General features: G+C 41.9%; 1 protein-coding gene across 9 annotated transcripts in view; it reads left to right on the plus strand.

The window, feature by feature from the left end:
* Positions 1–20,229, plus strand: part of MITF (melanocyte inducing transcription factor) — a 108,009-nt gene that overhangs the window by 79,357 nt on the left and 8,423 nt on the right. For 4 of the 9 annotated variants that reach the window (XM_054161254.1, XM_054161261.1, XM_054161280.1 and 1 more), the window contains exons 3-6: positions 11,895–12,122; positions 13,301–13,384; positions 14,711–14,806; positions 19,771–19,888. In XM_054161254.1, coding sequence (XP_054017229.1) covers positions 11,895–12,122; positions 13,301–13,384; positions 14,711–14,806; positions 19,771–19,888 — 526 coding nt within the window. Of the gene's footprint in view, positions 1–10,559; positions 10,821–11,894; positions 12,123–13,300; positions 13,385–14,710; positions 14,807–19,770; positions 19,889–20,229 lie in introns of those variants that run through there. The other 5 variants (XM_054161267.1, XM_054161273.1, XM_054161292.1 and 2 more) reach the window with 4 other exon arrangements.

The following is a 20,229-nucleotide window of genomic DNA, read 5'->3' on the forward strand; positions in this document are numbered from 1 at the left end:
GTATAGGTTGGAAGGGACCTTAGAGATTATCTCCTAGAATGGTTTAGAGCAACCTTTGGGATATTTCCTGCCTTAACCCTTAAAACTCTCATGGTGCATGCTTGCACATGAGAGATTTCCTCACCCATAGAATCATAGAATGTTAGGGATTGGAAGGGACTGATAGATGTCAAGTCCAACCCCCTGCCAAAGCAGCATCACCTAGGGCAGGTCACACAGGAACACATCTGGGTGGGTCTTGAAAGTCTCCAGAGAAGGAGACTCCACAACCTCTCTGGGCAAGCCTACTCTAGGGCTCCAGCACCCTCACCGTAAAGAAGTTTCTCCTCACGTTGAGGTGGAACTTCCTGTGTTCCAATTTTTGTCCTTTGCCCCTTGTCCTATCACAGGACATCATTGAAAAGAGCCTGGCCCCTTCTTCTTGCCCACTACCCTTTAGATATTTATAAACATTAGTAAGATCCCCCTCTCAGTCTTTTCTCCTGGCTGAACCACCCTGGGTCTGCCAGCCTGCTCCAATCATTGAATATAGAATTGTTGGGTAGAATGAATCACTGAACAGAATCACTGACTTATTTTGATTGGAGAAGACCTTCAAGATCATTTGGTCCAACCGTCATGGAGACCTGAAGCTTCTTGAATTTTATTTCAGTCTGAACAAGCAAACAACCTGTCCCATTCTGTGTGTGGCTAGCTCTGCATCTCTGGGAAGTTGGTAACAAGGGGGTTTATTTTCAAGTCAGCATGTGCTGTGTTTTAAGCTTAGCTCTGGTTATTGTATACTCAGCATTTTGTATAAAACTAGTTTCTGTTTTCTCCTTCATTCATTTTCTCTGAAAGGTGTTACTTTTTTTTCCATTGGTCCCATTTGTGCTCTTCACATTTGACTAATGAGCCATAATGAGCAACCTGAGCAAGGCCAGGTGTGAAGAAGGATGCTGTGGAAACTCTCCTCAGGGCATTGCAGGACTTGTGGAAAAACTCAGGTTTCTCCTTTTGTATAGTGAAGTCCGTACTGTGTTGGGTGTGGGCTCTAGAAATATACCCAGAATCTTTGAATCCCGTAGATATGTGAAGGTTGATGTGATTTAAGTAGTAGTCTGAGCTGTCAAGGCTCTGCATCTCTTCTCTGACATGGCAGATGCAGTAGAGTGCAGTCATTGAAGAAGCAGAGAGACCTGGAAGTGAAACACTCTGTTGTGCAGGTCTAGCAGGGGTTACTGAGGGCTGGAATGATGCCTGGATTAGTAACCTCTGTGAAATGCAACAGATAGTCTTGCTCAGGCTCTAAATATGAGACTGAAAGTCAAAGCTGCCACTGGCCAATGCCGTGCTTGACAGCCTTAGGAGGAAGATAAGGTTGGACAAGTAGTTTTACTTCTCCAGTGTGACTCACTCACATAGATAGTGAACTGTGTTAGAGTGGTCTGGTAAATCTTGTGTTGATGTTGCTTGGGCTGTAGGAAGGAGGGATATTTGTGCTTGGGCTGTGGAAAGGCTTTGTAAGGGGGAGGTGAGAGCAGAGGTGGCTTCAGACCATCTGCACTGGGTTTGGGCTCTCAGGCAGCCAAAATGTTTGTGATGCTATGACTCTGCTCCCTCTTGAGTTCACATCTCTATGCCAGCTCTTGCAAGAGAGCTTTTTGGATACAACTTTGTGTCGATCGCTGACAGTTCCTGTAAGGGGGAGTCCTTTCTGTCCTACTGTGAGCAATCTCAAACCTTCCTGTGCTGATGAAAGTGCTGCCCAGCTTCCTTAGGAGCGAGGAAGATGGCGGAAGTGGACATAAATATCAGGTGCTTTTTATTGTGACAGTGCCATAATTCAAGCTTGCATGTCAGATGCAGTTGTGTGGCTGATATTGTTGCCTCTTAGTCATAAAACATTTACGCTCTGAAGCACCTGGGGTAGGTGAAATCATAGCAAAAGATTTGTGCCTAGCATTTTATGGAGTCAATTACTTGTCTGTCCCAAAATGTTGCAGTGCTTTTTTGGTATCCTCTCAGTAACTGTATAAAGTATAAAATTTATGGCATGTGCATTGGGGGGAGCAAACATCTGAAGTGATGGTTTCCTAACCAAATAGATAAGTAAAAGGGAAGAGTTCAAAGGACTGAATCCTCTCTGAAAGCCATGCTTGTGGATTGGCAGCGAGCATGCCTTGAACCTGCAAATTGCATCAATTCCTGTCGCCTTACGCAGATTTGGCTAACTTCTCTTTCATTTCCTTAGATGCTGTTGTCATGTGCTTCTGTAGCTAAAGCACAGTTTTTAAATAGTAATCCACAAAAACTTTGTTCTTTTTGTCTGCTTCATGTCTTTCCCTTGGATGTACAAGTCACGTTATGCAGAGGAATTTTTGGTGATGGGCAAAACAACCCCTGGTTGTATAAGCCACGTTCATGCTGTACAATGTGCCTTTTCTTCTTCATAACTCTTTGTGCTTCAGGATGACTATTGGATCTACTTAGATTGCAGTGATGATGCTAGATCTTAAATAACTCTCTTGTACCTGCCTTGGTTTGCAAGTTCAGAGGATGTCTTTTGGATGATTTAAGTAACCAGGGAGTTTTATTGTGCTAACTGTTATTGTTTCATTGCTGTGTTCTAAGATAAAATGCTGGAATCAATATAGAATCATAGAATTGTTAGGGTTGGAAGAGACCTCAAGGATCATCTAGTTTCAACCCCCCTGCCATGGGCAGGGACCCCTCACACTAGATCAGGATGCTCAGAGCCACATCCAGTCTGGCCTTAAAAATCTCCGGGGATGAGGCTTCCACTACTTCCCTGGGCAACCTGTTCCAGTGTCTCACCACCCTCATGGGGAAAAACTTCTTCCTAAAGTTTCAAATATGTCATTCTACAGTCAACACAATTTAACTCTTTATCATTCTCCTGCTCTTGGGCTTTCTGGTCAGTGTTCTTCTGGCCACTCTTCCTGGATTGTGTACTCAGGGGAGCAAATATGTTCAGGAAAAGACAGAGGGGAAGGGGAGAATGGCAGCTGGAGGGGTTACTGAATGGGTTTATCTATTACTAAATTGACTGTTGCCCTATGGGAAATGATATATCACAGCCCAATCAATTTATTTTGATTACATTTCAAATGATGTAGCTGTTCTGTCTTGGAGGACTTGAAAGGTTTCAGAAAGCAACGGGGCTGGACTTTTCATGTGAAGCTACATCAGGCCACTGACATCCTTAGGGGGAAAAATGTGACGCTGTTGCTTAATGTTTGAATGCAGCATGTGGGAAAATGTCTTTGGGAATGAGTTAAACCATTGTCTGGCTGGTTATTTGGTTTGCTCCAAGTTGGACTCTCTCTGACATCGCAGTGAAACCCATGATCAATGATTTAATGAAATAATTGAAGGGTTTTTTGATGGTCTTTAGGATTTTCAGAGTTGATGGATTGAGCTGTGGTGAATATGACTTGGAGAATCTTGAATCTGGAGTAGAAAGCTGAAGGAGAATGAATCACTCTTAATGCAGGAGGCACTGATTGATTGTCTTTCTCATGTCATTCTCCTTAGATTATTTGTTTTGTTACCTTAGCTTAAAGGATAAACACCTATTTATACAACTTTCTCTTTTCATTGAAAGTCCTAGAAAACAATTTGTGGCTACTGCTGTTGGGTTTTTATCCTTGAAAGCAGTGGGCTGAAGCAACTTTAAAAAGCAGCTTTGAAGCTCTGGATGAGCATGTTGAACAGGCTCTCTGCTGCTGTAGACCCAACTGAAGTCTGCAGGCCTTGCAAAACACTTCAGTGGATGTGGTTTTGTATCGTTTTCCTTTGGGTGCCATTAATTGTTAAATGACACAGACTTTTAACCTTTCTTAAAAATCCCATGACATTTAGCTGTCTAAGCAACAAAAAGTTCTATTGAGCTGAGAAAACTGACCCCAAAGTATATTATTTGTAATTATAAACTGGGAGTCCTAAGGCAATTTACTTGAAACAAATGATCTTTTTAATTAAAAAAAAAAAAAAAAGAAAAAAAAGAAAAAAAAAAAAAGAAAAAAAATAGAAAAAATGGAGCTGGGGAAAAAGCCTTCTCCCCCTCCTTGGGTAGCCATCCTCTGTAAAATGTCTAGTATGTCCCCATGCCTAAGCCTATCGCTGCTTGACTGAGGTGGTTTGGCTTTGCTTTGACAGAAAAGTTCAGATTCTTTCAGAGAGAAGAATCTCCTTGTGTGTGGTTTTGGGAATGAGAATATGCTCCTTCCCAGCTTGTTGGGGCTAGAGAAGGGAAGTTATTGTGCCCCTGTACTCTGCATTGGTTAGGCCGCACCTTGAGTACTGTGTCCAGTTCTGGGCCCCTCAGTTTAAGAAGGACATCGAGACACTTGAACATGTCCAGAGAAGGGCAAAAAGACTGGTGAGAGGCCTTGAGCACAAGCCCTGTGAGGAGAGGCTGAGGGAGCTGGGATTGTTTAGCCTGGAGAAGAGGAGGCTTAGGGGTGACCTCATTGCCCTCTACAACTACCTGAAAGGTGGTTGTAGCCAGGAAGGGGTTGGTCTCTCTCCCAGGCAACCAGCACCAGAACAAGGGGTCACAGTCTCAAGCTGTGCCAGGGGAAGTTTAGGCTCGAGGTGAGCAGAAAGTTCTTCACTGAGAGAGTCATTCGTCATTGGAATGTGCTGCCCAGGGAGGTGGTGGAGTCACTGTCCCTGGAGGTGTTCAAGAGGGGATTGGACGTGGCACTTGGTGCCGTGGTCTAGTCATGAGGTCTGTGGTGACAGGTTGGACTTGATGATCTTTGAGGTCCCTTCCAACCTTAGTGATACTGTGAAGCCAACAGCTTCTGGCATTGTAATGGCCTTTCGTCATCTGTGTTGCACAAACAGAGGATTTGGGACATCTTCATCTTTGCACACACAGGCCTGCTGTCTCCACTGCTGAACTCCATGTCCTCATTCTAGCAATTCATTTTTCACTAGGAAACAGGTGTTGTGCTCCGTAAGATGAAACAAAGAGGAGGAGAACTCTGAGCAGCTTAGCCTGAGTGTTGCAGATGCTGAATACAAAGCTAGTTCTGGTCAGGACCCACGGTGAGTTCCCAGTGTGGGGATGACCAGATGCTCGGAAGTGGTGGCCTTTGCAGAATGGATGAGAGAGATGGAGGTGTGGTATTTGCCATGAAAGAAAAGGGAAGATGAAAGGTGAGAAAGATCAGGAGGTGGTGAAGGAATTCCTTGGCAACAGCAGGTGGCTGGTTCTGGGGGCAAGGAAACCTCTGCAGGTGGAGCTTCCTGAAGCAGGACTTGGTGGTTGTATTCAGGGCGGACAAGTCCTTCTCTTATGTTTGTGTTTCAAATGTGGCTTTGTTTGCCTCATTCATTTCATGTTTTGATCCTGATGTTTTTTCTTCTTGGCCTCATTGCCTTTTCATCAGTTCACGCGAAAGTTGTGGGAACATGAGTAAACCAGTAGTAGTCTGGATATCTGCAGAAGGTTTGGCAATGAAATGGTATTTGAATTGTCCAGTAGTTACAGGAAAGATCATGAGGGAACCAACTGTTTAGTTCTTCAGTTTTGTAACTTAAGTGTTTCAGGATAGGATTTTATTGTTGTTTTGATTTCTTTCTTTTTTTATGTGTTTGGGTTTTGGGTGTTTTGTTTTCTGCAATGCAGCACCTAACACTGTTCATACAGCACTATTCTGTGATCTCAGTGAAACAGATAATTTATTTTTGCCTATTTCTCTCTGGATGGCAAGTGAACTTTGAATGTAGTGGTGCTTGGAGATGTGACAAGTAACACACTGTGATTTTAAGCAGTAACTGAGATGGCAAAACCAGTAAGTGGCATTGCATCTTGAAAAAATATTCTTAACACAAGATATGTTGGTTTTGTGCTTGCTTCCTGCTGGTACCCGTTTCAAACAAATCAATCCAGTGCATGGACAAATTCTTAAGTGTATAAATAACAAAAGCCAACTAATTTAGCCTTGTTGCTTTCATCCAGAAGTACTGGTGGGTCAAAGATTGATCCTGCAGCAATCAATCAGCCTCTGACTATGGTTGGAGTTGATCGTAAAGGTTTTTCCTACCTAAATAATGCCATGAACTTAAAGTTTTCCTGCAGGATGATTAGTAGAAAAAACACAGCTAATTAATGATTATTAATTTTTTCTTCTTCACTGTCATTTTCATGATTAGCCATTTGCTTTCTGGATTAAACTGTGCAAGACACGTTGGCTAAGCTGATGGGCTTCCATGCCTTGTGTGTGCCCAAGTGTAATGGGTTGGGGCAGACCCCCTCCCCACCACAGGCAGAAATAACGACTCAGACAAACGGATTGCAAAAGTGATGAAAGTTTAAATAGAAAGCAGTGAATGTTACAGAAAACCCAAAGCGCAGTGACAAAGAAAGATCCCATCCCCACCTGAGGGTGCATCCAAAACCCCCAGGGCTCCTTCTTCCCCCTCCCTCTGCTGGGCTAGTCTCAGCTGGCCAGGCCTGAGACTGCCCATCCCCCTGTGGCCTTGGGCCCAACCAGGCCCATGGCCGGGAGATCTCTCCCCCAGTTACCAAGTCTCGGAGAGGGAAGGAAAGAGGAAGTGCCAGACCCCACCGCAAAATTTATAGTGGTGCAAGGGATTATGGTAGAAATACCTAACTTCCTGAGTCCCCCCACTGGGATGGACTTCTGGACACAGGAAACACCCCTGTAGCAGAGGGCACCCAGCCCAAACTACGACACCAAGAGTGAACTTTTCTGTACCCGTCTGCAAGAGGGATCTGGTCTGTGCACACACATGTGGAGCAGGGGTGTATTGCTCTGTTGTCACTGTTCCAAATTCTTGTTCTCATTAGCATGTTACTGGTAAATCAAGTGAGTCCCAGCAAGACTTGACAGAAGGAGCAAGTATTGGAAGTGTTGTTTCAGTTGCTTGAGTTGGCTTCGTCCAGAGGAACAATTTGAGCTGTATGTTTGTGCTTAAGCACACAGCTGTGCTTTGTGTTTAAATTCCTGAGCTCCTGATCACCTTAACGGGAAACCTTTTTAGTTTTTCAAGTTGAAGGAAGCATGTGGGTCTACTCAGGAGTCCTGTCACTGATGTGTGATGTAATATAAGGATCTTGAAGAATGTAGTCTGAAGTACACCTGAAATCCCCGCTGATACAATGTGTATGCCTAAAGCCAGTGAAAGCCATTGATGAAATGTTTGTTTGTTCGATGCTAGACCCAAAAAAATCTGCTCTGTGCTTATCTTGTTTCTGTGATGTGGAAGAAGGCAGGCAACTTCTCAGAAACCCTTTTTTTTGCCTGCTCAGATACTTGAACTGGATGTATGTACTGGAATTAGCAGTCAGATGTCAAGATCAGCAAAGGTATGAGACAGCAAAGCTTGGGGTGAGATTCCCAGAGGCTGAGGAGAGACACTATTGATTTCTATAAATACCTGAAAGGAGGTTATGGAGAGGTGGGTATGAGTCTCTTTTCACAAGTCACAACTACTCGGACAAGAGGAAATAGCATCCAGTTACACCAGGAGAGGTTTAGGTTAGACATTAGCAGATCCAGAGGGTTCCATTTCAAGTTAGTTTTCCTTGCACATCTGTCCCCATTCAGATACATGTCTAGAGGAGTGTATCCAAACCAGTAAATGTCATCTTGAACTCTGTGTCTTGTGAATTTGGAAGAACAAGAGGAACTATTCTTCAACCCCAAAGTCAAGAAAGGGCTAAGGACCAAAATTAGATCTTAATTTTAAGTCAAAGCTTTTATTCATGGTTTAAATTTCAGGGCAGTGGAACTTGGATTTACGGTTTGCTTTTCAGCTCTTTGCTAGTGAGATATTTTGTCAAAAATAAAGCAAGACTGCTTTGCAGCTTATCTACAGACTGACCGTGACTGGTACATCTTGGGATATTTGCCCAAGCAGGCAGATGAGTGCTCTTTGATGTAGAGGCTGCAGAAGAGGACAAAGAGTTAGTCTCACCAGAGAGCACTGAGTGTATGAAGATTGCCCCATCAGATTTCAGTGGTGGAGCTCATAAGGCATTAAGTGACACAACAAAGAATCAAACTGAAGTTTTCAGATGCCTTCTCTCTGTAGTCTGTTGTGCCTCACACTTGACTACAGCAATGTTAGTCGAAACTGGTGTGTCTGTCCAAGAAAGAACATGTCTGAAGCTGTTTCCATCCTGTGGGTGCACGTGTCTTTGTTGTAATCACATGTAGGGTGGGAATAGTTAAGTCTTATTCTTCCTTATTTGGAGGCTAATTATATGTTCTTGTATTCAAATGTGAAAGTAGATTTGAGCAGCTGTGTGCATTAACAGGAAGTGTTCAGGGCCTGAATCTCACCTTTGTATACTTGTGGAGCCATTTAATGACAGAAAAGATGGTTCTCTATGTTCTTTGGGTTCACTACTGGATTTGTGTGAGAAGGTGAGTTTATCTAGTATATAGTGACTGTAGTTCTTCTGGTAGATTATTTTCTGTAAATGCAGTAGAGCATCTTTCCATTACTGTTGATTTGAAGCCCAGAGACCTGGCAGTAAATGAATCTCCTTGAAATCACTTGTTGCCCAAGTGTGGCTAGGGCTGACTTTATGTGAAAACGTGGTCTAGTGGCTAACTGTTCAGAATACTTCCAGAAGGACAGACCATTTTCTGTCAGCCAGACAGTAACTTCTAATATCTGCTGCCCTGTACCAAAGAGGACACACTTCTCAACAAGATTAAAATTCTCAGTGAATAATTACTCTTTTGTATTAAGTAGAAATCAGCAACTTTAAAAGTTAGAGAAATAATACATTCCTTTGTTTAACATTCACAACTTTCTCCTACCATTCCTGGCATATTGAGAGCAACATGCTCCATTGAAAACAAACAAACAAAAAATTCTGAAGTAGCAAAGTAACACAAACTATTCTAACATAATACAACAAAGTCTTGAGGAAAGCATGTTCTTGTGGAAATAAATCTGTGTTTTTCCAACAAGAATTCCATGTCAATTAAGCAGAACATGTTTCAAAAGTTGACATGGAGTGGGGTCTGTTCAATTCATTGATTATATCACAGTGTATTAGAGGTTGGAAGGGACCTGAAGAGATCACCGGGTCCAAAACCCCTGCCAAAGCAGGATCACTTAGGGTAGTCTGTGCAGAAATACATCCAGGTGGGTTTTGAAAGTCTCCAGAGAAGGAGACTCCACAGCCTCCCTGGGCAGCCTGTTCCAGTGCTCCATCACCCTCACTGTAAAGAAGTTTCCCCTCATGTTGAGGTGAAATCTTCTATGTTCAAGTTTGAACCTGTTGTTTCTTGTCTTATTACAAGACTGTGTGCCACCAAAAAGAGCTTGTCCCCCTCCGCTTGACACCCACCCCTCGGATATTTATACACATTGATGAGATCCCCTCTCAGTCTTCTCAAGACTAAACAGCCCCATGGATCTCAGTTATATAATAATTGATGATGCACAGCTGAGATGTAAATCTTGGAATTTTGCTTGTCTCTCTCTCCTGCGAGCCTGAAGAATGGGTAGGAGATGGGTGCAGATCAAAGAGGCTTTGCTCCATCCGGTTGCCTTGGCAGGGTCCACATAGAACAGCCATGATTTCTTATGCCTGCAGAGCAAAAGGAATGGGCAAATTCTGATGGACAAGTAGAGCTTGTTTTTAAAATAACATACTCAAAGATAAGTGCTAGGAAAATAACTGGTTTACTGATAACTTTTATCTGCTTGGAAGATGAAAATTTAAGTGAAAATAGATTTATCTGGGTAGCCGAACTCTTAGGCTGGTGATAAGAAGATTGATAATGCAGTTTGGGACTGGCAAAGCAAGTGCTGTACTTATCACAGCAGACTTCTCTATTGTGTTGTCTTGCCATTTACTGCAACAAATCAGATTAAACTCTCTAGAAACACTCTCTTAAGCGTGCTTCCTTGTGCAGCAGAGCCCTTGGAAAATAAGGCAAGCTGAGCAGCTTTTGATGCCTGTGCTTGAGTACTGGCTCTTATCGAGGAGTGGGTGGAAAGGAAAAAGTAAGTTCTGGATGGTGTAGGACTGTGCACAGTACCGTGACAAGAGCAGATAAGTGTTTGGAACATGCTTTAGCCCATTGTCAACCATTGCTGACCTGGAAAACTTCTTCCAGTGGTAGATTGAGACAGAATTGATGGGCTTTGAAGCACCAGGGAGGCTGAGGTCTTGAAAGACCTTTTTCAAGACCTTCATATTCAGTCATGGGTGGACATGGGAGGTAGGGTGGTGGACTGCTGCAGTCAGAAGCCAATGATAGGTCTGTGTAACCCCATGGGTTTATCCAGTGCACCCCACTTCCAGAAGATGTGTGTTAGGCTGGTAGGGCATTGGTTATTTCTGTTATTTCTTACTCTGTACTTAAAAACTTCTGACCTTACTGCCAAAGAAAAATACCATTGTCTATATTGGTAGGACTGGAACGAAAGATGAATAGCGAGTTAGCCTTGAGCAAACTGTCAATCTGACTTTGATAGCCCATCACTTAAAAGGTCCTTTTATGCTTATGCAAAAGTGTGATGTCAAAGCTGGGGAGGAAAAAAAAAATAATACCAATATTTAGGGCTAAACTTGCTTAGCTTCCAAGAAGAGCCCCTGTGTGAACTGTTTGCTTCTCCACATGCGTGGCTAATTGCCGTAGGTCACTCCAAGTCTGAGCAGCGGCATTCCAGTTTCTTCTGCTGTAGCTTGTTTATGGTGTTTCCATACGGGAATCTCTCAAACTGGAGCAGCAAAAGAGCAAGGGATATTGCAACTGCTTCTCTTGCAACCCATTAGTAGTATGCTGGAAATGCTTGAGTATAATCATTATCAGGTGAGTTGTTGCAGATTTATTTTAAAACCTGTTGCTAAGAAGGCTTACAGCCTACAGGAAATCCTTTCTGCTGGTATCTAGTGTGCTTTAGTTAATTTCTTCCAGAAAAATAAGTGGGGGATGTATGTGGTCACTTGTAACAGCAAGAAGTGACTCTCATGGAACTGGTTTAAAACAAAAGAGAAAGGTCTTAGGGTGTTGTTCTGTTTGAGTTTGTTTTCTACCTTCCGATAAAAATGTTAGCGATCACAGGAAGGTGACAAAATTTCCAGGATGTGGTGAAAGTTTTGTGTGGAAAAAAATTGTCTTGTTTGGGATGTGCAAAACTGGTTTGGTGTGGGGTTTAAAAAAAAATAAAATATATATATATATATATATAAAAATTTCTAAGTACTGAAAAGCTTGTCTTACAAAAATAGCGGTTGCTGAGGACAGTGATTGATCTGAACTGAAACACTTCTCTTCTTGCATCTTATTTGCATGATGTGTTTATAAACAGGCTGTCTTATTTATATAGGATTTAGGACATATATCTGAGCTAGAAAAAAATTGTAGGCAAAAAGAAAAAGGTGTATTCCTTTGCTTTTTAACCAATGTGTTACTTGAGGAACCCAAGTTACTAAAACCGGAAAAACACCACAACAAACCTCTGTTACTTGACCTCTGATAAAGGACAGCAATACACTACGTGGTTTTAAATGATAGCTACTAACAAGTAAAATGAATCCTGCAGTACAACTTGTTTCTCCATGTTTTAGTGATAATGAAATGTGGTGCAGCTGAAGGTCTGAAATGCAGAGCTGTCTGTTCTGGAGGATCTCATGAACGCCGAAACCCGAATGTTGGCCTGAAGTGAGAAACCTTATGTGGTGGAAAAATAAGTGGAAGTTGTTGTTTTACTAAGTCAGTTATTGGAACATAAGTTCAAATAGATTTCTTGCCACCAAATATGAACTAGTGAAGTGCTTTTGACTTCCTTGGAGCTGCTGAGTTTAAGTCAAATACTTAGCTGGTTTATGTGTCACAAGTGTAGAGCTCAAATGGATAAAACACTCCTCAATTTTTGTCTTACAGGTGCAGACTCACCTTGAGAATCCAACCAAGTATCACATTCAGCAAGCCCAGAGGCAGCAGGTAAAGCAGTACCTCTCTACCACTCTGGCAAATAAACATGCCAACCAAGCCCTGAGCTTGCCATGTCCGAACCAGCCCGGTGATCATGTCATGCCACCTGGAACTGGAAGCAGCGCGCCCAACAGCCCGATGGCTATGCTCACCCTTAACTCCAACTGTGAGAAAGAGGTAATGCATGGTCTTCAGCACGATGGAATTGCAGCCTGCTTGCTCTCTGCTTTAAACCACATTTGCTCATTATTAAGATGTTACTTTTCTCTTCTTTCCTGAACTGTGCACTTTGAAAATGCAACTTGTACATCTAGGTCTGCCTGATGAATATATACTTGCATAGAACATTTTGACAGAAGAATGACGTCCCTCTAACGTCCTCTTCTTTGAATTATTTTAGTAGTTTATGCTTATTAAACCTTTTTTTTTCTGTTGTTGCTCATTTTTCCTTCTTGCTTGATGCATGCAGTGAATAATTGACCTTTGGAGAGTACAAAGCAGTTTTGTAAGCTGTAGCTTTCTGGAATAATGTTATTTATGGCTCATTAAGTGTAGGAAGAGCAAAGAGCATAGCAAAAATAACTGAAAAACACAAAAGCTTTTTGATAATTTCTTTTGATATTTTAGATATTTTTACAGTAAAGTTTGAGCAAGTCTCTTGCCTAGCTGGAAGGCCAGATTATCCCAGTTTACACACCCCAAAATGTTACTGATTGCTGTTTCATGATGAGGTCAGTGCTGCAAGTATAACACTTCAGTAGCCTTTGCCTGGAAGTCCTTTGCAACCTTGTCTTAATCTTTGCTGGCAAAAACTTAGTTGGATGTGACATGTGTGCTCAGGTGCTGAAGGAAGATGATTTGTAGGATGTCAACAAGTGTGAGAATCATGTCAATAATTTTGTAACTTGACAAATGGGAGACAATTGTAGAGCTCCTCGTGTCCCTTCATCCTCCCCGCTCAAGCCTTTGTGCCAGATTTTTGCCGCAGACGCACTCGGAGGGAAACATTATGCAACTCCAAGAAACAGTTATTACAAAACCTATTTTGCACAGGAAAGAGAAATGACTTGTGCTCCATGGCTTTAATAGAAATGAACATCAAATAGTTCCATCCTATCATCCCAGTTGTACCTAATTTTTTAATTTTATTTTTCCCCCCCTCAACATATTTACAGCTTCGCTTTGCTGTGTCATCAGGCACATGTATGCATGACACTGTTTCAATCGTGCTCCTTTTGGGACTGAGACTGTGCCATGAACTCAGATCCATGCTTTGCTTCTCTTTTTTTTTCTTTTCTTTTCTTTTCTTTTCTTTTTTTCTTTTCTTTCTTTTCTTTTCTTTTTTATTTCTGCAGGGATTTTATAAATTTGAAGAGCAAAGCAGGGTTGAGAGTGAGTGCCCGGCTCTGAATACACACTCACGAGCATCATGCATGCAGGTACTGGATGACACAGGAGCTGGAGCACAGGTCCCCTTTCTCATGAGCATGTTTCTTTGAAGTTACGTTGAAGAATAGACTTGCCCCACTGTGTCCTTAAGAAGTTGAATATAAGATGCATTTAAGGAACAAACCAACAACCTTGTTTATTAGCATTGATGTCAAAAGTGCATGAAGACACCCAAAGAGGGTTAGTGCTTTTCTGGCACTGTAACACTATAGCAGAACAACATCTCAGCCATGCTTTAAGGCCTCGTTTCAGGAAATCTCTTCTAATGCAGTTTCCCCAAGACTGCATGCATGTGTTCTTCTCCTGATAGTTTCTAAGTCTACATATCTACGATGATCACAATCAGATTTACAAAGTGATATGAGAAGGCTTCAGTCCCTCTGTGGTAGTTCACCCTCAATAGTCATCCTTTAATTTTGTTTTATAAATTACCTTTTTTTTTTTTAACTAAGAGGGATTTTATTTCTAGTAACAAGATTTCAAGTTCCTTTCTTGCCCTCACTTCCAGTCAATGTAATTTGTTCTGATACCACTTTCTTGAGCTGATACAGAGTCCCATACACTGCTGTTTCTGCCATCAGCTTCATGCTTTGAATTTGTAGAAGACTGTCAATTAAGCGTCTCGTTTTTTTATAGTGGGCAAGAGGGAAATACTCAGTTCTGTAGGACAATTCAGAGCACCTGCATAGGTGCTTTGGAAGGCTCTGTTTCTCCTGACCACACAGGAGCTTACAGAGACATCTTGCAGCTCAGCTCTATAAATAATATGGCTTGTACCAGCTAAAATAATTTCCAAGCTGCTTTTGGGTGGTACTTTCTGGGAGAGTGTATGAAGGGCTTGAATCCAATGATTCTGTTACTGAGTGGGCAACCTGTCAACCAGAAACAAGCCTTTTCATTCCCTTGCAAGATGTCAGGAGTTTGGGCATTACTATCTGCATGGAGGTTTTGCCCCAACAACTAGAAGAAGGAAGGAGACAGTGCTGCATGGGGGAGAGGGTGTCGCATCATCAGTAGCTTGTTCTGCAAGGAGTTATAGTCTCTGCAGTTCCTTGGAGGAACTGTGTAGGTAGTGCAGGGTATCTGCTGGTGTGAGGATTGGATTAGACTGTGAAGCCTCAGCTTTATCATTACTTAACTGTCCTGGCTGAGTAACAGGAGTCATGGCTGAGAGATGGATTTGGACTGTGGCAGAACTGCGCAGGCACTTCTGCTTGGGCCCATGCTGCAGAGAGCCAGAGTGCTTTGTCAGACCTCTGTATCATAACAGTTTTAGTAACTGTGACGTGTTTCCTTGTCCACCTTTTCTGCTGCAGATGGATGACGTGATAGATGACATAATTAGTCTGGAGTCAAGTTACAATGAAGAAATCCTTGGCTTGATGGATCCAGCGCTACAAATGGCAAATACGGTACAGTGGTCCTTTCCTTCTGGTTTCCCTCTTAACCCTGATTGTCTTTCCTTGAGAGAGCACAAAACTGTAGCAGGACTTCTTTCCTATTATGTAGAGTGTACTCTATTATGTAGAGTGTAATTGTTTTTTCTTGGAAGAGCTTGTAATGAAAAGTATTAATTCAAAATCTCAAGCTAGAGTCAGGTTGAAGGAATACTTCTCTTGTTTCAAAGTCAGCTTAGTCCATGAGAGGACTGTAACAGAAGAGGGAACTGGGCAACAGAAATGAGCCTGTACCCATCAGTATTAAAGGTCACCGTGAGCATTATGCTTGGCTTCAGAAAGCCTGGAAGGAACCTCTAGTGCCCCAGGTTCCTGTATCTTGCATTCAAGTAAGAAATGTTATGGCACAGTAAAAGATGTGTTAGCATCCCAGTCCAGTGTAATTCTTAGCTCTAACATCATGGCTTTAAGCTTAACCTGATTTCAAGTGGAGGGAAGTCCCTAGCTAGATGGTAGCAAAGATGTTACTAAATTTAGGGGGAGGAAAACAAAATGTGAAAACTACCCTTCCCAGCAAACGAGAGAGAATAAAGAAGTTTAAGTGCTGAACAGAGGAGGGTAATGTAGGAAATCTGTGACAAAAGGCAAGAACACAGAGATGTGGAAGTTGGTGAGCAAGGGGGAAAGCACAGGTTACTTCTGAGCTGCTGTTTGTGTTTGCTGGTTCACATTGCTCTGAGCATTAATCTAATCGTACTTCTGGCATAATCTTATTTTCATCTTTTGTGGAGTGTAGCTCCAGTAAATTTTTTGCCTTAGGCTCAAATGCTGTTAGATCTGGCTGAGCAAATTTCTGCCAGGGCTGGCATCTGTCTTTTTAATCTGGTGCCAAAATGCACAGCTTACCATATAGCATTGGGTTTGTAGCATAGGTTTGCATTTGCTGGCCATAGCCATCTGATGTCATATTAACCTAGTCCTGCGCTCCCACAGAATTCCCACAGCCCTCTTGGAGACGTGGTACATGCCACAGGAATCCACCCACCAGCATCCCTTGCTAAATAGTGCACTTTCAGTAGAGGGAGAAATAAATTGTGGAGTCCTACCAGTAAGAATGAATTTCTCTTTTATCTAAAGTGATTTGAAAAGTACATCCGTCCTGGAATTTGAAAGGAAAATGTAAAAAACCATGAAAAAGAGAGTTTTCAAGTTAGTTACTCTTTGTAGTTGAGGGATCAAGTTCTTCTGGAGTCTTTTCTCTGAAATTCCATTGGATTAGAACCCATTAAATTAGAGGGAACTTGCACTTCTTTGTGCTTTTCTTTCCCTAGCTCTTTGCTTCCAGGCAAGGACATAATGATTCCCTGGCCTCTTTGGTGCAAAGAGGCTATGTAGTCATTATTTAGGGCACTCTCCATCCCTCATGCTTGCTGTGTGGTAAAGACTGATCCACATCTGCTGTGAAACTTCAGAGTTTGCCCACTGTGTCACAGAGTTGCCTAGGCTGGAGAAGACCTTTAAGATCATTGAGATTATTAACCTAACGCTGACAAGTTTGACTAAAACATACGTGTAAGCACTAAGTCTACAAGTAATGAACTTTGTAAAATAAGCATATGAAGTAGTAGAATTAAGACTTCTTTACTGAGACATTTAAGTTTTTGGAGGTAAAGAGCATGTTTCAGTCTCTGAATTAACCTGATGCCAGCCCTGAAGAGTTGGAAAGTGAACCATGGTCCCAAGCAATTGGTTTGGGAAAAAAATTAACCTGATCTAACAGACATTTCTCTTTTGGAGCAGGATTTAGCACTTACAGCATGCAACATTTTGCTAATAAAGAATTCGTGTCTGTAGACTGAGCTAAGTAGAGGTGGAAGAAATCAACAGAGGAAATGGTCTCTTTAGAGAGGCAACCTATAAATAGCAGTGCTGGGAGTATGACAAAGGCTGCTATTGTTCCCTAACCAACAAAGGACAAAAGGAGCAGTTTGTTACATTTGGTAACAGTACTTAATTGATAAGCAAAATCAGAGATTTCTGTGCAGAGTGAGCTGAGGGAGGTGGTTTGCAAGTACCTCTTAATTGAAAAGGGCTCGTTGCAATCAACTGCTTGGGGAAGTGTTTGTAAACTTTGGGTCACAAGCGAGCTGGCTTTGCTTCTGTGCTGAACAGGATCGTGAAATAGTCACTAGTTTGCTGAGAGGGTTTTCTCTTTAGATATGACCTAATAATTGGATTGCTGGGTACTGTGTAAAGTACTCTTGTTGCCAGGTTGAGATGAGAACTAATTCAACTAATCAGTTCTAGCAAGAGTCTTAATATGGAAGACTTTGTGAGTACGTGCAGCTCCACTTCTAGACATGACTTTCCTGTGCAAGTTAAACTCTGAGGAGAGAGGAGTCTTATTTCAGGGGTTGTTGCTGAGTGTTTGCTTGTAGGAAGGGAACAATGCAATACGTTGTAGGCTGCATGAGCTGGGGAAAAGAATCCACTCCAATGTGTACTGATAGCTCAGAAAGTCTCATTGGTCACACAGCTGATGTCTCAGTGATTTTAATGCAGAGCCTGAGTGACCTAACTCATAGAATGGCTCAGGTTGGAAGGGACCTCAGAGATCACCTACTCCCACCTCCCTCCCATGGATGGGGACAAGTCTCAACTAGACTTGGCTGCTCAAGGCCTCATCTAACAATTACCATATTTCTCTTATATAAAAGCAGTTAAAAAAAAAAAAAGAAAGGCAAATGCAAAATGATAGGAAAGCTGAATTTTGCCTTATTTGGTATATTTGCACTTTGGTTTTTTCATCTGAAAGGAATTGTATGAAGTTAGTCCCAAAAATGGGAATTACAGTCACCGTGGAGAAGAGGCTTCTCAGAGGCTTCACAAACACTAATAATGAGTATGGACCATGTGTGCAGTCAACACTCCTAGTAAAAAATTTTAACAAGATTTGACCTCTGGAGTTCAGCTTGCTGGGAAAAGTAATCAAAGAAAGAAGCTGATCAGTCTCTTTGCTTATGGATCACTGATGTAAACTGAGGCTGTTGGCATCTCCAATGTAAATTTCCTTGATAAGCATTCATGTGTACATGCAACCTCAAAGGTTTAGCAGCTGTGCAAATTCTTGCCTTCATCATCCTTTATTTAGCTAATGCTGCTTCAGCAATGCTTGTACTTTGGTTGTAGCACAGCTCTTGGTTGGGTTCCTCTGGCGCTTGCAACTTCTGTAGGACTTCAGCGTGCACATTCAGCAGCTGCTGTGCCTGCCTTTTGTGAGGATTGCTTACACGGGGCCTGTTTGGAAATCTGGCAGTGCTGACATCTTTTGAAAGAAAAGACTTGTAATAATCAAGGTCCACCTTGTAGTAGGAAGGTAGCTTGATGACCTTAACTGTTCTCAATGTGTCATTATAACCCAGCTGCTTCGCTCAGGCTTTGAGATGTTAGCCTCTGGATTTCTGATGAGAAAGAAAATTTATTTCCCCACCCCAACCCCCTGAAATTCCTAATTAGATTTCGCATGTCTGGTTTTGAACTTCAAGTCCCTGAGCTACAAACAAGGTCTTTGTACTTTCTCCATGCTTAAAAGCATGAATAGAAAAAGCCCATCCAAGTCAGAAGGCTGGATGACGCTACTGCTCTGCCAGTGTCATGGATGCGTTTGAGGGGCCAGAAGATAAAGAATCAGCCTTGTAGAGCAGTGAGAGCAAGTAGTCACCCTGACATTAATGTGGGAAGGTCACAACTGGGAGCAAAAGCTGTGATGGACAGCTGTGATCTCAACTGCTTTGTAAATGTTCCCTTTTTTAATTCTTTTATATCTATATATTGCAGTTGAGATTGTGGGTGCATCCTGGTGAGACTTCACTTAAGTTTTTTTTCTCTGTCACTTAAAGATTGAGTGAGGGGATTTTGTTGGCCACTGTCTGTTCAAAACAAGCATCAGCATGGCTTCTGGCTAGTGGTACTTCAGTGGGTGCATATCAACTTTGCTTGCTCCAAATGGCAGAGAAATGTTCTTAGGTCTCAGTCTGGCAGGGACTATCAGCAGGAGTTTAACAGTCCAGGCTGTGACTCACTCTATTGTATTCAAGAGAATTATTTCCATGGGTGTAAAGTTAATACTCTAATCTCTGCAGGATCAGTGTCTTGGAGGGATTGGTTTTCTTTTCAGCAAGGATGATAAGAAATATTGCCACTCAGATAAGATATCAGTGTGTTTTATGCCTGTCTATTCAAAACATAATTGAAAACAAAAAGGAGACAGGTAAAATAATCCACTCAGGATAAATGTAAACTTCTTTAAATACCTTTCAATTTCCAAGGGATAGCTTTGATAAGCCTCATTGGAATACTGCCTTATTGCTGCATAAATTTTCTTGTTTAAACATAGCTAAACAAGAATAGCAGAATGAACAAGTAATTGAGGAAACTTAAGGTAAGAATAATCTTCCTCCTCCTCTTCTACCTTGTTCATGTTACATAAGATGAAAAACCAGTTAAAGTAAATTTTAGTGTTTCCTGTGTAGGTAGGTTTCAAATCCCTTGAAAAATGTGACTGATCAATATAGTGTTCTTCCTCAAGTATGCCACAACTTGCTGAATACTTTCTTTCACATATTCCTGGAAAAATGGAGGCTTCCTCCAAGAGATTTTCGTAGGCTCAGATGTTGTAAGAGAAGTGAAGGAGCCACAGATGTAATACTTGTAACTGAAAGGTAAGGACCCACAATAGGGCAGTATTGTCAGCATGTTACTACTTCTGTGTGTTCTTGAGGAGGAAGGACAGAATTTTCCCAGTGTAGCCTTTTTTTATTCCTCATGCCTGTGAGTATCTGTGACTTCTGCTGTCCTTACTGCACACTCTGTACATAGAAAGAGCTCAGGTTTCTTAGCAGGTCTTAACTCTGTTCTTCTGTACAAAGCCTGTCATAAAGGCAAATCAAATAATCTTTTTTCTTGTTTATCTTTTCCAGTTGCCTGTGTCTGGCAATTTAATTGACCTGTATGGCAACCAAAGCATGCCTCCTCCAGGACTAAACATCAGCAACTCGTGTCCAGCTAATCTTCCTAATATAAAAAGGGAGCTCACAGGTAAATATGTCTGAAATAGCACCTTGGAGCAATAGTACCATTGTTTGAATTCAGGTGATATTGGACATAATTTTCCTTATGAAAAAGCATATATGGATAGTTACTTTTTGCATTGCAGACCATGTTTTAGCAGAAGTAGTAGCCCTTAGTGCTAGTGTGTTCACTGTGACAAGTTCAAATATAGTCCCTGGTTGTTACAAATCCTCATATTAAAAGCATTGTGACACAGGAAGCTTCCCTGCACCTCTTGCAGAGCTGCTTGCTAGTTGAGGTTAGTGTTTGCTCTATCAACACCAAACTTCAACAACTTCACATCTGGAGTCTCAGTGGCATTTGTGTCA

This window comes from Dryobates pubescens, chromosome 1 (genome assembly GCF_014839835.1).
Source record: "Dryobates pubescens isolate bDryPub1 chromosome 1, bDryPub1.pri, whole genome shotgun sequence".
Lineage (NCBI taxonomy): Eukaryota > Metazoa > Chordata > Aves > Piciformes > Picidae > Dryobates > Dryobates pubescens.